The sequence below is a fragment of the Leiobunum rupestre genome, chromosome 11 (assembly GCF_980474605.1).
Source record: "Leiobunum rupestre chromosome 11, qqLeiRupe1.1.hap1, whole genome shotgun sequence".
NCBI classification, from domain to species: domain Eukaryota; kingdom Metazoa; phylum Arthropoda; class Arachnida; order Opiliones; family Sclerosomatidae; genus Leiobunum; species Leiobunum rupestre.
The window spans coordinates 13,116,709-13,133,480 of record NC_143394.1 but is presented as its reverse complement, the minus strand read 5'-3'; the positions used below and the strand labels follow the sequence as shown (position 1 = coordinate 13,133,480).

At 33.8% G+C, this 16,772-nt stretch overlaps 1 protein-coding gene and 1 long non-coding RNA gene across 3 annotated transcripts in view; both read left to right on the top strand.

Moving 5' to 3' along the window:
- The window catches only part of LOC149921392 (receptor-type tyrosine-protein phosphatase F-like), a 291,898-nt gene that overhangs the window by 250,605 nt on the left and 24,521 nt on the right, over window positions 1-16,772 (top strand). For both annotated transcript variants that reach the window (XM_090163427.1, XM_090163426.1), the window contains exon 3: window positions 6,959-7,169. In XM_090163427.1, the coding sequence (XP_090019553.1) occupies window positions 6,959-7,169 (211 nt within the window). The remainder of the gene's footprint in view (window positions 1-6,958; window positions 7,170-16,772) is intronic.
- LOC149921393 (uncharacterized) lies at window positions 10,674-11,627 on the top strand. Its single transcript, XR_016477274.1, has 4 exons — window positions 10,674-10,909; window positions 10,980-11,204; window positions 11,316-11,512; window positions 11,576-11,627. It is a non-coding gene; the product is annotated as an uncharacterized LOC149921393 (long non-coding RNA).

The window sequence follows — 16,772 nt, the reverse complement described above, 5'->3', positions numbered from 1 at the left end:
TTTAGAATTATTATAACTACTTAAAATATAAGTATTATATCAAGAATTAAAACCAAATATACCAAAACTACATACAATATAATTTTTTTATTAAAATATACTTAACTATATTAAACCGATATAAAATTATGTTTCAGTTTTAGTAGCTTGTTTTTAGGGCCCAACTTAAGGTTGAAAAAGGTACTTAGCGTGTATAGGTCCGGCACCAAGCAAGATATTTCAAAGTACTTGAAAACAATAAAATACATATTACCTTATTTAACAAACTTGTTGACCACGAATGAAAAATTTAACGAAGGATTTCATAATTCTATTTCATGCTGATTTTGAATGTGATTTCCATGTCCTGCATCCGGAAATTATTTGTTATTTGTTTTTAATTGGTTGGATGCTCCATCTATTAGCGCGACCGTGTATAAATATTTGAAGTTTGGCTCGATGGTCTGAGTACAAAATTCAGCCTTTCAATACCAATGTACCAGATTAACCAAATATTTGTAGCCTTTCAGTGCAAAGGCGTACGATTTCGAAAATATCATAATTGAAAGATACCGAGATCAGTTGAAGTACTCTACAAATCGCTTGTTCTATTCAATTATTTTCAAACCTAAGTGTATACAATTTCTAAGATCCCAATGAAAGGGTCTATGAACATTGTTAATTTATAAACAATTTCACGACCGGATGATAAAATTCACACTTATGCAACAAACGAACTTTGGCGCTGTGCGTAACTGCCATGTAACCATGACGATAAATATCTGTCCCCTGGTTATGTGAAATTTAATTATTATTTATTATATATATTACTTATTACTTATTAATATATATATATATATGTTATATATTAATATAAATATATTATATATTAATATTAATATATATATATATATATATATATATATATATATATATATATATATATATATTATATTATATATTATATATTATATATTAATATAGAATAGAATAGAATAGAATAGAATATTGTTTAATGTGAATCAAAACAGTTTACAGAAAACCAACAAGTTGATACACGGCGTACAAAGAGTCATAACAATATCATAAATTCGTCACAAAAACAAAATTTAACTTAATTTACGGTTATTTGTTTCCATAACTTCGTCGATAATTTAAATAAAAATACATCCGACTTTATAAATTTGTGAATGATACACTACATACATTATTATATATTAATATATATATTATATATTAATAATATCAAAATAATTTAACAGTAATAAAATAATTTAATAATAATAAAATAATTTAACAGTAATAAAATAATTTAATAATAATAAAATAATTTAACAGTAATAAAATAATTTAATAATAATAAAATAATTTAACAGTAATAAAATAATTTAATAATAATAAAATAATTTAACAGTAATAAAATAATTTAATAATAATAAAATAATTTAACAGTAATAAAATAATTTAATAATAATAAAATAATTTAACAGTAATAAAATAATTTAATAATAATAAAATAATTTAACAGTAATAAAATAATTTAATAATAATAAAATAATTTAACAGTAATAAAATAATTTAATAATAATAAAATAATTTAACAGTAATAAAATAATTTAATAATAATAAAATATTTTTATAATAACATCAAAAGAATTTAATAACAATAAAATTATTAATAATAATGAAATAATGATAGAATAGTTTGATCATACTAAAATTATTAATAATAAAAAATAATTTAATAATAATAAAATAATTCGGGAAGTCAAATATTCGTTTTATTGTCCAGAAATCGACATTTGGCATAGTTAAGGGTGGTTAATGATTTCAAGCGGTTCTCAGGTAACAATTGCATTATCTGAACCGAGGAAATAATTTTGATCGATCAGTGTGACGCTCAGATTCTATCAGATCGGTTGATAAGTCGAAACAATACCAAATAGTTTGAACGCGAAACTAATCTGAATTCATTGTAAACCGACAGACAGAATGTGAAAATATTTTAGATTATTCACAGTTATTTTTAAATATCCCCCGAGTAAATTAATTTCAAAATTTTAATTATGGTTTATTTTAATTTTATTTAAACAAGATAATTACATATTAAACGTATAAGTCAGTTCAGCGAACTGAATCTGGTGAGATGAACTATATAGATCAGATCAGATTGGTTACTTGGGATAATTAATCGGATACAATTGACGGATTTTGAAATGACGTTTTAGCGCGCGACACTACAGGTACATGTCTTGGGCACACAGCCTTCTTTGCGTTATTTTTTTACCATAACATGTAGAGGTATTTTCACGCGCAAAATGAATTTTAAAAACCGTCAATTAAGATCAGATAAACCTGATCTGATTATCTTCAGTTTTCTTAATATTACGACCTGATTAACCATTTCAGTTGGCCGTTGGAAGATGGTGGTATTATTTTGTCTTATCCTAATTAAAACAATGACAGGCTAACCCTCACTTAAAAATATTTGTATTTTATACTGCTAAGAAACTTTTAAGTTGAAGTAAACTTTCTTAGGTCATCTTAAGTTTAGACAATGAGAGGGCTAGAATAATATTTTACAACTAAAAGAAAAGTTTTAGTTAACGCGTGAGTTATATTTATTTTATTATTTACTAAATCCCACTTTGAATAAAAATTAGTCTATTCAAAACCCTAATATAAATTCCAGGTCAAAATTATAAATTAAACATAAAACACGTCCTTCAAAACGCGTTTTTACTCCGGTTACAAATTTCATTCGAATTGTAGTAAATATAACTTTTAAAAATATACGAAGGAAGACAATGCAAATAGTCTTTATTTGTCATTATGCTAAAAAGGTGAGCTAACTTAAAATAAATCTGAAAATCTGAAAAGATTTTAAATAAGAAATTCGTGAAAGTGTGGATGTTATGACTTATTCCCATAGAGGGCAGCACCGTCGCGATGTTGCTTATTCTTCTCACGTCCCGAACGTTTCGCCATTATAACTCTAGTTTGAATATATCACCCTTTTAAGATAAACAGTGGGTATGTTAGTTTGACTCCCCATCGCGTGGCGGCGCTCACTGCCTCGTCAAAGAAAAGTAATGTTGGTTCAACCAAGGACATTGTTTCCGCGATAAAATATTCTTTATAAATTTCCCGATTACTATCCACTTTATCACGCCGTCTATCGGAGAGCGTAGGATCTACACAGCGGGGAGGCTTTAATTTGAACAAATCTGCCGCTACTTTCCTTTAAAGCGCCGATGGATGTATGTACGTAGTATAACTTATCCCCGGCTGAAAGATATCGGTTTACGAAATTGATGACACGGCCGTTTAGCGTAAACTAAAAGTTATATTTAACAAGGAGAAAGCTTAAAAATGAACAAGGGCACTAAGAAGGCGATTTTTCTTAGAAAGCCCTCCAATTTTTAAATCCGCCACGCTTAAAACCGTACACTTCATTTTTATGTGGGTTTTTTGGTTTTTGCTTTGGACGACGCCACGGATGACGGTCCTGTTCGGGAAGGGGGCTAGTTCAGCTTCATTGCCCCCTCTTACCACCCCTAGCGTCTACTCTGTTCCTTCCCCCTCCGTTGCCTTCCCCCTCCTTCACACCACGCGGCCTGCCCGGGCGAGTCTGTATTTTTTATGTAGATTTTTTTACAACGTTTAATATAAACTTGTGAATATTAAAGCAAGATGGCGTTGATTGATGGCTAATGTAGTTGCGAGAGAAGACCATATTCGCCTTTCTTCGTCGGTAAAAAAAATATGAAGATACCCAAAAAAGTCTCCATACTTTATTCGCGCGACGATCCAGGGCTGCTTGTTTGCTAGATTTAAAAAAAAAACCTCGAGAAAGACAAGTTTAAAAGAAGCGGCGGCAGAGGGCGCAAAAAACCGTGAAGTCTTAAAAGCCTTCTGGGTTTGGAAAGTGTTGAACAGAGTCCGTTAATCATGTTATCGGCCGAAACGCCGAAAGAGACAGAGAGTAAAAAAATGCATTTATAAAAGTTAGAGAGGACATGGAAGACGAGTTTTCTTTCACCCTCTCGTCTTTAACTTAATGCGGAGTGATATTCCGGCGAAGAGGCACGGCCGGCCTACTCGCGGTGTTACTTTCCCCGATTTCCTTAGTCTACCTTTAAAGTGGCAGTTTTTCCCTAACTTTCTTTACAAGATGAAAGAATAGAAAAAATAGTTTCCTGCCTCCAATGTCTGTTTTAAAACGTATTGTCGAGAGACAGTGAATGTTTAAATTTTTTGTTTGCCTTTTTTTATGGCCCGTTTTTTACAAGATAGAGCAAGATAGAGATTTTTAAGTTAGACCGCTCTTGTCTTCGGCGAGCAATCCGATCTAACTGACAAAGTTAAATTGAACGCTTTTTTCGCGGAAAGTTTTAGAATAAAACTTGTATTCCTTTCGAAGTCTTGTAGTTTGTTAATGATACCGTGTCAATGGCCTTTGGATTTTAAAATGCGCTTATTTTTCGAACAGTAAAGACACGAGCCCAAATTGTCTTGGTGAACATAGTTTTCTACTTGAGTTAGCGAAACCCGTTACGTTTTCTTTGACACGCTCCATTAGAAATGTGGCTGAGATTTCCCTCGTTAACCCACGAAGAAAATTACTCTCATTCTAAAAGAAAACACATCTTTTAGTACCAAATAGGTCAATTAGAACACCTCTTGTAGTACAAATAGGTCTATTAGAACACCTCTTGTAGTACAAAATATGTCAATTAGAACACCTCTTGTAGTACAAAATATGTCAATTAGAACACCTCTTGTAGTACAAAATATGTCAATTAGAACACCTCTTGTAGTACAAAATATGTCAATTAGAACACCTTTTGAAGTACAAAATAGGTCAATTAGACAACCTCTTGTAGTACAAAATAGGTCAATTAGAACACCTCTTTTAGTACACAATAGGTCAATTAGAACAACTCTTGTAGAACAAAATATGTCAATTAGAACACCTTGTAGTACAAAATATGTAAATTAGAACACATCTTGTAGTACAAAATATGTCAATTAGAACACCTCTTGTTGTACAAAATATGTCAATTAGAACACCTCTTGTAGTACAAAATATGTCAATTAGAACACCTCTTGTAGTACAAAATAAGTCAATTAGAAAACCTCGTGTAGTACAAAATAAGTCAATTAGAACACCTCTTGAAGTACAAAATATGTCAATTAGAACACCTCTTGAAGTACAAAATAGGTCAATTAGAACACCTCTTGTAGTACAAAATATGTCAATTAGAACACCTCTTGTAGTACAAAATATGTCAATTAGAACACCTCTTGTAGTACAAAATATGTCAATTAGAACACCTTTTGAAGTACAAAATAGGTCAATTAGAACACCTCTTGTAGTACAAAATAGGTCAATTAGAACACCTCTTTTAGTACACAATAGGTCAATTAAAACAACTCTTGTAGAACAAAATATGTCAATTAGAACACCTCTTGTAGTACAAAATATGTAAATTAGAACACATCTTGTAGTACAAAATATGTCAATTAGAACACCTCTTGTTGTACAAAATATGTCAATTAGAACACCTCTTGTAGTACAAAATATGTCAATTAGAACACCTCTTGTAGTACAAAATAAGTCAATTAGAAAACCTCGTGTAGTACAAAATAAGTCAATTAGAACACCTCTTGAAGTACAAAATATGTCAATTAGAACACCTCTTGAAGTACAAAATAGGTCAATTAGAACACCTCTTGTAGTACAAAATATGTCAATTAGAACACCTCTTGTAGTACAAAATATGTCAATTAGAACACCTCTTGTAGTACAAAATATGTCAATTAGAACACCTTTTGAAGTACAAAATAGGTCAATTAGAACACCTCTTGTAGTACAAAATAGGTCAATTAGAACACCTCTTTTAGTACACAATAGGTCAATTAAAACAACTCTTGTAGAACAAAATATGTCAATTAGAACACCTCTTGTAGTACAAAATATGTAAATTAGAACACATCTTGTAGTACAAAATATGTCAATTAGAACACCTCTTGTAGTACAAAATAAGTCAATTAGAAAACCTCGTGTAGTACAAAATAAGTCAATTAGAACACCTCTTGAAGTACAAAATATGTCTATTTACATTAATAAAGGCATTTAGTTTTGCGTAATCAAAAAGATGTGTACGAAAATTATTAGTTTTAAATATTTGTAATACAGCCTCGGTCAAAAATACCGACCTTCAAAACCTGGGCAACAAAAGCGTTTGTGGAAATTATTTCAGCAACTTGGTTTGCAACTCGCGTTGAACTCGTGGGAATTGGCCTTAAAGTTTTGTCGAACTACAATATGAAATAATTAAGCAGCAGGGAGCAAAGTGGTTTTAGCTTCACTCTAATGCGTTTTGCGATCCCACCCTGTCGTGAAGATCTTCTACTAAATGATGGTCAGTAACTTATCTACAGATGGCGACAAAGTTTCAAAGTTTTGTCCGCTATGAAAGGAATTTACAATAGGTGGAATCTCTAGTATATATATTTTTTGGGCAACGGAGTAAGGCGTAAGTTCAAGTGGGGATTTCGTACCAAAAACCACCCATTGAAGACGCCAAAAATAAAATCGAATTTTGTAACTTTTCACTTAAGAAATTTGAGGTTAAAAGTTAAAATTCAAAAATTATTTTTATTTTTAAGATATTTTTTAGGTGTAGAGGGCCAAGTCGTCTTATAGCCCTCGTTCTTATACAGTAGTCATATTAATTTTAGAAAAACTTTGACGTAAGCGAATTGAATTTCGTACAGAGCTAAGACTTCAACTTGTGACATAGAAGATTTCAGATTAAAACTCCCAATATTTTAACGTCAGGAGAAGTGTTCTAACATAAGTTTTTTGTATAATCTTATTCGATCCAACGTAGTCTAACTTAGATGTAAAAATATAACAAATTCTAAGTAATAAGAGTTTAAATTAAACAATGGTCATTTTCAATTTCCGCAGGTTTCTTGGGTCCGGCAAAAGGACTTGCACATACTGACGGTGGGAAAATACACGTACACGAGTGACCAGCGTTTCACTTCCATCCACCTGGACAACTCGGACGACTGGACGTTGGAAATCAAGTACACCCAGAAGAAGGACGCTGGTATTTACGAATGCCAAATAAGCACCGAACCGAAAATGAGTCTTAGCATCATGCTCAACGTCGTCGGTAAGTCCCAACTACCTTAGCCTTTCTCCGGGAGTCGTAAGCGCAACTCCCCTTTGTACCGCGCGCTTTGACCTTTTGGGGATTAATTCGTTACGATAATAAACCCTGTTGATATAATACCCCCTTTCGCGTATAAAGCGAAGGTGGTTTTGGATCTTCCAAGAAGCTTTACAAAATATCTCGGCTAATGTGAGGGGGAGTCTCAACGTGGCGTCTTATTTAGAGAGAATGCGGCCGACAGTCAATCAGCCAATAAGCTAATTAGTAATTTGAATCCCGCTTTCCATGGCCGCTTATTATAGAGTTCATTAAACTGGATCCGGTGATAGGCTCTGGTCAGGACTGGCGTTAGAGCTCGCCAATCTTCAAACGCCATTCTAATTCTGGTCCCTCGTAATCCTCGAGGACTTATTCGCTCATGGTTTCTGGTGGTTCGCGGCATGACGCGTTTCATGTTGTCGCGAACGGATTATTCGTAGGGGAGGTTCCCTCTTCATTTTGTTTAGGTTACCACGATCTTCGCCGCTACCGGAAGGCGAAACGTAAGGCGTGTTCGGGTTCGCTTCCACCATTACCGAGGACCTGGTAGCCCGGAGTCACCCGGTTCAGATTTGACGAGAACCTTTCGCTGGAAAGCATTAATGTGTAGCAATTTAGCTTCTTGGAAATCTAGAGGGCGAACTTCGGCCGCCGCTTTAAGAGGGAACCGGGTGAACGGTGGGAGGCGATAAGCTCGTTGAAAACGATATTTAATTACCGCCGCATATTTCCGCCAGCAGGGCCCGCTACTCGCGCTTCGTAACCGTGCCTAATGAAGCCCCGCAAGCTTAGCCCGGGCCCCCGCGCTGTTACGGAAGCCAGGGTGCTCCCCGAACGCGTTTAACGCCCCCTATTGGGGTATTATGATCTAAAGGGGTGACTGCGGAAACACGTCAAGGCTTTAAAGCTAAATCGCGCCCTTACCTTCGCTTTAACCTCCTTAGAGCAACTTATACCGTGTCGCGCGCTCGGGTATTTATGGCCAAACAATTTGATCAGTTTGGTCACGATATGGCGTCGACGAAGCCTCCTCGTTCGCCTCCATTTCGGAACAACCATAAAGGGACGTCCGTTCAAATCCCACAAGGGTACGAGCGCGGATCACGGCCGGGAAGCCCCTGTTCCTCTTCTCCCCAAATACGAGGGCACTCAACGCGTACCCGAGGCCACCGCCGACCGCTATTATCTGTCGTTCATCGATTTGTCGTCGCCACTCTCTCTCGCAGGCTTCTATTTTAATTCTGCTCGATGAATTCCGATTTCAAAGAGTCTTTTAATCGTTTCCCAGTTAAATCGTGCTTGAACGACTCACGTTCAAGTTTGCCTTCGCCTCTGCTGATGAATGTACCAGTTTGGATTTTTAGATATGACGCTCTAAAAGGTTGGGCATAATTTTGTTCAATACGCTTGGTTAGGTACAATTCGTCGACTCTCTTTAGATATTCCAATTAGACAAAATCGCGGATTTGACGCGGGCATTTACCAGATCGCGTAGCCCCTCTTTGGATTACTTTCATTCCCCCATTCGGCCTAGTCAACCGACGCGCTGAGGATCATGGGAATCGACATTCGCTGATAATTAAAGGCGTCAAAGTAAAAAGGATACAATTATAGATTAATTAACGGCAAACCTTTAATACGGAAGTTAAAATAAATAAAATGAGCGGTTAATTAATAAATAAAAACAGCAGTAACATATATACCAGAAAATAAAAGAAATTCGGCAGTTGGGCGCAAAGCAGTTAAAAAAATTAATACGTAATTTAAAAAAATTCAATCGTCTGTTAAAATTTAAAAATTATTTGCGCGATTTTTTATACCTTCCGATATATTTTCAATTTATTTTGAATCAACAGAAAAAATGCATATCGTCTAATAACCACTATGCCGAAAACATGTTCACACTTTTTTTTTAAGAAATATGCACAAGAACGAAGTATTTAGACAGTTTCCAATAGCTATCATTATATCGAACATAATGGCAACTAGATACAATTTTTTGTAGGGATTTGAAGCTTCGTAAATTTGTAAAAACTAGATTAGGGATACACTAGCTGTGACACAGTACACATTCTAATTAAATACTAAACTGATAAAAATTGTTATTTAATTTAAATAGAAAATTTAAAAAAATATGCTTAAGAAATATTACTGCTAGTTTCCAGTTCAAACTGCCAAACTAATTTTGTAACTGCTTTGGAATAAATTGCAATTTTCCATTTTCTTGCTACCGTTTTAGTTTTTATTACTGCTTCAATAAGTCATAGCCTTAATTAACTTGCTTTTCTAAAGAATGTACCTCAAACCGTGTTTTGGTTCACATTCCACCTTCCATCGCCATGGTAACGTTGGACCTAGCTGAAGTGGTTTTCGCCCTTCGTAACCATGGTGATAGTTTGGTTATGTTCAGAAAAGCACCTATTCGACTAGGTGACGCTCGTAACACAAAGCTAACTATTGTTTTACGTTGATGTACATTCTTTAGCGATGCTATTTAGTTAATCCATGGTTGGTCTAACGAAGGATCAGCTAGTTTTTAAACCCCTCTGTAGAAAATTGCTATGATTAGGACCACTAAAGATTTAATCAGATTAGATCATGTTTAAATAATTAAATCACGATTGAAATATTAAATTGTTATTAATATGATTAAATCGTGATTACAATGATTAATTCGTGATTAAAATGATTAAATCGTGAATAAAATTATTAAATCGTGATTAATATGATTAAATCGTGATTAAAATGAGAAAATATTTATTTCAATGATTGAATTTTTATTATAATGATTAAATCGAGAATAAAATTATTAAATGGAGAATCAAATTATTAAATTGAGAATAAAATGAATAAATCCTTATTAAAATTATTAAATCAAGATTAAAATTATTAAATCAAGATTAAAATTATTAAATCGTGATTAAAATGAGTAAATATTTATTTCAATGATTAAATTTTTATTATAATGATTAAATCGAGAATAAAATTTTAAATATAGATTAAAATTTCAAATTGAGATAAAAATTAAAAATTGAGATTAAAATTTAAATCGATATTAAAATGATTAAATTGTGATTGTAATAATTAAATTGATATTAAAATGATTAAATTGTGATTGTAATAATTAAATTGATATTAAAATGATTAAATTGTGATTGTAATAATTATATTGAGATTAAAATGATTAACGCGTGATTAAAATGATTAAATTGTGATTAAAATGATTAAATTGAGATTAAAATGATTAACGCTGGATAAAAATGATTAAATGATTAAATTACATTTAAAATATTAAATAGTAATTAACATGATTAAATAGTGATTAAAATGATTAAATTGTGATTAAAATGATAAAATAGTGGTTAAAATGATTAAATTGTGATTACATTTTAAGTCATTTAACAAATATTATTAGGACAACCTATCCCTCTGAATATTTCTATGGGCATTAGCAGAGAGTGTAAAGATTATGAGAGGCGTCTCTTCCTATTCCCGTAACGTTAAAATTTCGTACAAGATTTTGAGAGCACGCGCCCATAGGAGAGGTTACGATACTATCCGACACACGATGTCGCTACTGGAAAATTTTTAAATTTTGTAAACATCCGGAAAGTATTTTTCATCAGTCATGGCTGTTAAACATAGTTGAATTATGCTAATTTAAAATTAATAAAATTCAATTCCATGAAAAATAAAGAAACGTAAGTACAAGAAAGCGGACTAATTATAATATTTTGATACTAAAAGAATTAATTTGTTTGATTAACCAAGGAAATTCATTGGAAATTTTATGAAATTGCCGAGGCTTAACGAGAACAGAGCGGTATAAGTTAAAAAATACGAGGAAACATTGAAGTTGGTAAAATGTGATTAATATTGTATTTTTAACAGTTTCCTAACTTATCTTTTCTGGGTTTTCATGTATTCATGGTTGAGATCTTGTTTTTTAAGGGAACTATGTATGCAGAATTCTATGAAAAAAGATATCATGTTTTGGTAAGCAGTTGCACATGGAGAATCTTCATTAGCTTTAAAATATTTCTTGTCAATTCTTTGAATGATGAATCTCTCCAAACGTCCTTTAATATTTGTCATGTGCGATAAAAGCTTAAAACTGGTGTCAAATACTTCATTTGTCTCCGTTACAAATTTGAAGAAACTATCAGTTGGTACGATGAGGCTGCTGAACAGCTGATAGAAGAATTCTTTGCTGGTTTGAAAGCTTAAAAGTAAAAGAGCAGATTTGTTGGGTCAACAATTGGATTGTATTTTTTGAGTTGACTTATGCAAGAAGAGCATTGAAGGTTTGAGTAGCAGCGGTGAATTAGATATTCTGAAATGTAACTAAGAACATTTTGTTTTAGCAGGTTTGGACTTTCAATAGATTTACAAAATTCTAAGTCTTCATCGGAACATTTCCCCTGGCTTTGCGAGACTACAAGATTTTCAAAATTGGAGAAATCTTCATCCGGTCCTGGAGTTGCAGTTTTAAAAGTGTCAATGTTTAAAATGAACTCATCCAAATCATCAATGCAATTAGAATCCGGTGGTTTCAAGAGATTATTACAGAGGCAGCCCTGTATGCAGCTCGAAATTGTTGTCTATTGGGATGATCACGGTTGCCTCCTTTCTGTCTTATAGATCCAAGAAAATTATCTACAAAATCTTGGCTAATCCTGTCCGTTAATAAAAACTTAAAACCAAAATTATCATTTAGATCTTCCCAGAGGAGTAGCAAGGCTTGAATTGAAATTACCATTTTCTGAAATTTCCAATGGTGTAGAGTCATTAAGACTGAAAATTGTTGGCACAGCGGATGGTGTGAGCCTATTTTTAGTTCTAATATTCATGAAACTGGCATCAATGAAATGATTCGCGCAAATTCTATGTTTAACGTGTAAATATTCCGTAGTTTTATTTGTAAGTCCATCATTATTTAGAATTTTCAGCCACAAAATAGAACTAAAATTTATATTAAGTTAATATGCCAATAAGCCTATCTAATGAAAATGCGAATTTACCAGTCTTTTTCCTTTGGAAACTTAAAAAAAGATAAACAAGGATTTCTTGTTTTCGATATTTTACAATTTAAAACAAAATAATATACCCCAGACCTACTAAATTATTTAAAAACCTTGTAAAACTAGCATTAAAAATCTGGAAAGTTTTTGCGTCTCTTTTAAACCTAACATCGAAACGCACGCGCTGTGAGAACGGCGCCACTGGTGGCGCCATCGCTCTTACGGTAGTAGTGGACATTTTTGGGGAAAAAAAAGTTAGTACGCTTTTTTGAAAGAGAGACGCCTCTCATAATCTTTACACTCTCTGGCATTAGTAACCATTTCTAATAGTTACATTGAAAAAAGAAGTGCAAGAGCCACTCAAAAAGTATTTCCTTTTTGCTCACAAATATAACCAAAATTATTCGATACAAATTTGAGGGTTGTACTATTAAACAACGTATTCTTGGAGACGGTACGAAACCACGTGACAAATAAAAGTCAAAATAATAATAATAATAAAATAATAAAATAGAAACAAATTGGAACGGCCTATTCTCCTTCACCTTATCCTTCGATAATTTACTCCACTTCCATTCACCTACTTCTGATGTTAAAATTGGTAATGGTTAAATATAGGATAGATATTTTGACGTCGAATCCAAATAGCGTGTCCCTTTAAATTCTCCGTTTAGTCTCGACGCTAGATGGCATCATAAGGTGACGAGAAACGGAAGGGGTAATTGTTCCCCCGCCTTATGACAAAGGAGGGGGGCTGGTTTTCTTTCCTCGTAGTCATTAGCGCCACCATTCGGCAAAAAGAACGTATTTCTTCGGGGTTTCTTTTTCTTTGAATTCTTTGTTCTCTTTTTCGCGTCTTCGTCCTTCGCGCCGAGGCTCTCCGCGTCTTTGGTCAGAAACAAATGAAAGAATGGCGTGTGTTCCCCCTGATTTATCGTTTTTCCCTTACTCGCGCCATCTCACTTTTTTATTAAGTAAAAAATACGAGCTGAGAGAGAGAACTCCATTTTGATTTTATCTCATTTTATTTCCATCACACTTTATCGATTGCGTTTCGAATCTTCGTCGACATCTCTCTTCTTCAGCAACTGCGGTTTTCGAGGCTGCGCGCCTTCATACCGCGAAAAAGGCCGTCTCAAATCGCCAAAAAGACCAAGCTGCCCAATATTTATTCGAAGCGATGTAGCTGCTCTTTTTCTCTTTCCTCGATGAATCGACGCGAGATTTACTCCCCGATTTTCAATTCTTTTGAAATTTTTATACGAACAGCAAATGGACCTGTTTATTTTTTTTTAATTTTTCGTAATATAGTTTCGCTTATTAATGTTTTGGTAGTAGAGTTTCGCTTATTAATGTTTTGCTAGAAGAGTTTCGCGTATTCATTTTTCGGTAGTAGAGTTTCGCTTATTAATGTTTCGGTAGTAGAGTTTCGCTTATTAATGTTTTGCTAGAAGAGTTTCGCGTATTCAGTTTTCGGTAGTAGAGTTTCGCTTATTATTGTTTTGGTAGTAGAGTTTTGCGTATTCATGTTTCGGTAGTAGAGTTTCGCTTATTAATGTTTTGGTAGTAGAGTTTCGCGTATTCATGTTTCGGTAGTAGAGTTTCGCTTATTAATGTTTTGGTAGTAGAGTTTCACTTATTAATGTTTTGTTAGTAAAGTTTCGCTTATTAATGTTTCGGTAGTAGAGTTTCGCTTATTAATGTTTCGGTAGTAGAGTTTCGCTTGTTAATGTTTTGGTAGTAGAGTTTCGCGTATTCACGTTTCGGTAGTAGAGTTTCGCTTATTATTGTTTTGGTAGTAGAGTTTTGCGTATTCATGTTTCGGTAGTAGAGTTTCGCTTATTAATGTTTTGGTAGTAGAGTTTCGCGTATTCATGTTTCGGTAGTAGAGTTTCGCTTATTAATGTTTTGGTAGTAGAGTTTCACTTATTAATGTTTTGTTAGTAAAGTTTCGCTTATTAATGTTTCGGTAGTAGAGTTTCGCGTATTCATGTTTCGGTAGTAGAGTTTCGCTTATTAATGTTTTGGTAGTAGAGTTTCGCGTATTCATGTTTCGGTAGTAGAGTTTCGCTTATTAATGTTTTGGTAGTAGAGTTTCGCGTATTCATGTTTCGGTAGTAGAGTTTCGCTTATTAATGTTTTGGTAGTAGAGTTTCACTTATTAATGTTTTGTTAGTAAAGTTTCGCTTATTAATGTTTTGGTAGTAGAGTTTCACTTATTAATGTTTTGTTAGTAAAGTTTCGCTTATTAATGTTTCGGTAGTAGAGTTTCTCTTATTAATGTTTTGGTTGTAACGTTTCGCTTATTTTTTTTATTTTGGAAGTTAAGCATTTAGTTACAGTCGCCACGAAATGTTAGTAGGCAGAGCCTGAAAAATAACTTAAATAAGAAAGAGTTTCGTCACCCCTCTGCTGTTTGTTCGTTCTCAGAACTTTTGCTTCGATCAGTTCTTGCAAATACTTAAAGATCTATTCAACGTTGATAAAATATTTCCCTTTCGGTTACTAGACAACTAAACGTATCCCTAGCTATTGTCCCTCCATAACTCGACGTTGTTAAGACTACAAGTTAAACGGACAATATGTGCTTCAAATTGTAAGCTCTGGGTAGAAGTTAGAAGCATTTCATTAATTATTTCAGTGGTTTCTTTTATTCGAAGCCCTCCGGCAGCTGGTTTCTACCCTTCGGTTTTCCACCCGCTTCCGGTTTGTTTGTTTCGCTCGCGAATACGTAGAGAAAATCTTTCAGAATGCTTTACAATCCTCCGGAGGAATATTAGCGATCGGTCAAACCCTAAAGGTTAAGGATTTTTCAATGTCCCCTCCCTCCAACTCGAGACGCAGTTTCCTCGTGAAGCGGACACTTAATCGATAGTCAATCCCAAACAAAGAACTTTGGAAGAAAAAACTACAGGGTTTTTTATACGAAGAAAGAAGCGAGCCACTGCATGGCCCAAGATCATCAAGAAACTTGAATAAAGTTCTTTATTTTGGTCTTTTACTTCCTCCCACCCGATCCGCTGCTCCAAAACATTTTCATTGAAGGAGCCTTTAACCTAGCTTTTTCTAAAGATTTATACACCGGCTTGCCATTGTTCGGCCGAACAATGTACTCCCGGATTATTAAAATGTTTTAAAAATACTGCGAGGCAAAAAGTTTCCTTTTCTAACACCCCCGACCCAAAAATCCTACCGCGCTGGAAAAGCCCATAATAATATGTTATTTACAATTCGCCAAAGGAATAATTTTAATTTCGGTTACGTTCATACTTCTGGGAATTAGGGTAATTTAGTTTGGCGCCGGACATTTTACTCGCGTTATAGATGGCACCTGTAAATTATCTCGCGTTGTAGTTGGTCGACTTCATTATTCTTGCTTTTTAATTTACACAAATATCTTCGTGCTTTATTTTATGGAGTTATCACGTACTTTGCTTCTGATATATTTCTTGCTTTATAATCGGTGAATAAACTATATTCCTGAGTTATATTGGTGAAGTACAGATTCTTGAGTTAAAGTTGGCACCGTAGAAGGTGTTTGCTTTATAGTTATCTTCGTAGTTGGTTTTGGCTTTATAGTTGGTATCGTAGTTGGTGCTTGATTTATAGTTGGCACCGTAGTGGGTGCTTGCTTTATAGTTGGAGCGCCAGCAATATTGTTTTCCTGCATTATAGTTTGGGCCTTAAACCTCCTTGCGTTGTGTGGGCCTAATATCTTGCTTGCGTTAAATCTTTATAGCGTTGTAGTTTGAGCCTAAAATCTTGCTTGAGTAATAGTGTAAACCTAAAATCTTGTTGCGTTAAATCTTGCTTTCATTGCGGTTTCAACCCGGTTTGAACCGTATATAACTCGCGTTATAGTTTGTGATGATCACCTTGCTGGAATTTTGAACCGTAAATCTCGCTTGCTTTACAGTCCTAGCCTTGCTGGCATTGTTATATGATAATTAAATTTTCCTTGCGTTACAGTTTGAACCGTAAATATTTTTTGCACAAAGGATCCGTTCCATACTCGCTAGTAGTGGATAAAAATATTAAAATCCACTTTCACTTCAAGAATTATAATTAAACGTGGCGATTTGTTTCAAACAAATTTTGTCTGCTTTCACTTTGCAAACCCGCTGAATTTGAAATTATCCGCCGGAAAATTGTGGAAGCAGATTTAAAGGTTTATTACCCGTTACTAGCGAGCATTAAGTTTTAGTTGAGCTGTAAATTTAGATTATTATATAGTGCGTTATGATGTGAGCCTTAAAACTTGCTTGCGTTATAATATGAGCCTTAAATCTTGCTTGCGTTATAATGTGAAACTTAAAGCTTGCTTTCGTTATAATGTGAGCCTTCAAACTTGCTTGCGTTATAATATGAGCCTTAAATCTTTCTTGCGTTATAATGTGAAACTTAAAGCTTGCTTCCGTTATAATGTGAAACTTAAGTATTGATTGCATTATAATGTGAGCCTTAAATCTGGCATGCGTTATATTGTGAGCCTTAAACACGCTTGCGTTATAATATGAGCCTTAAACATGCTTGCGTTATAATG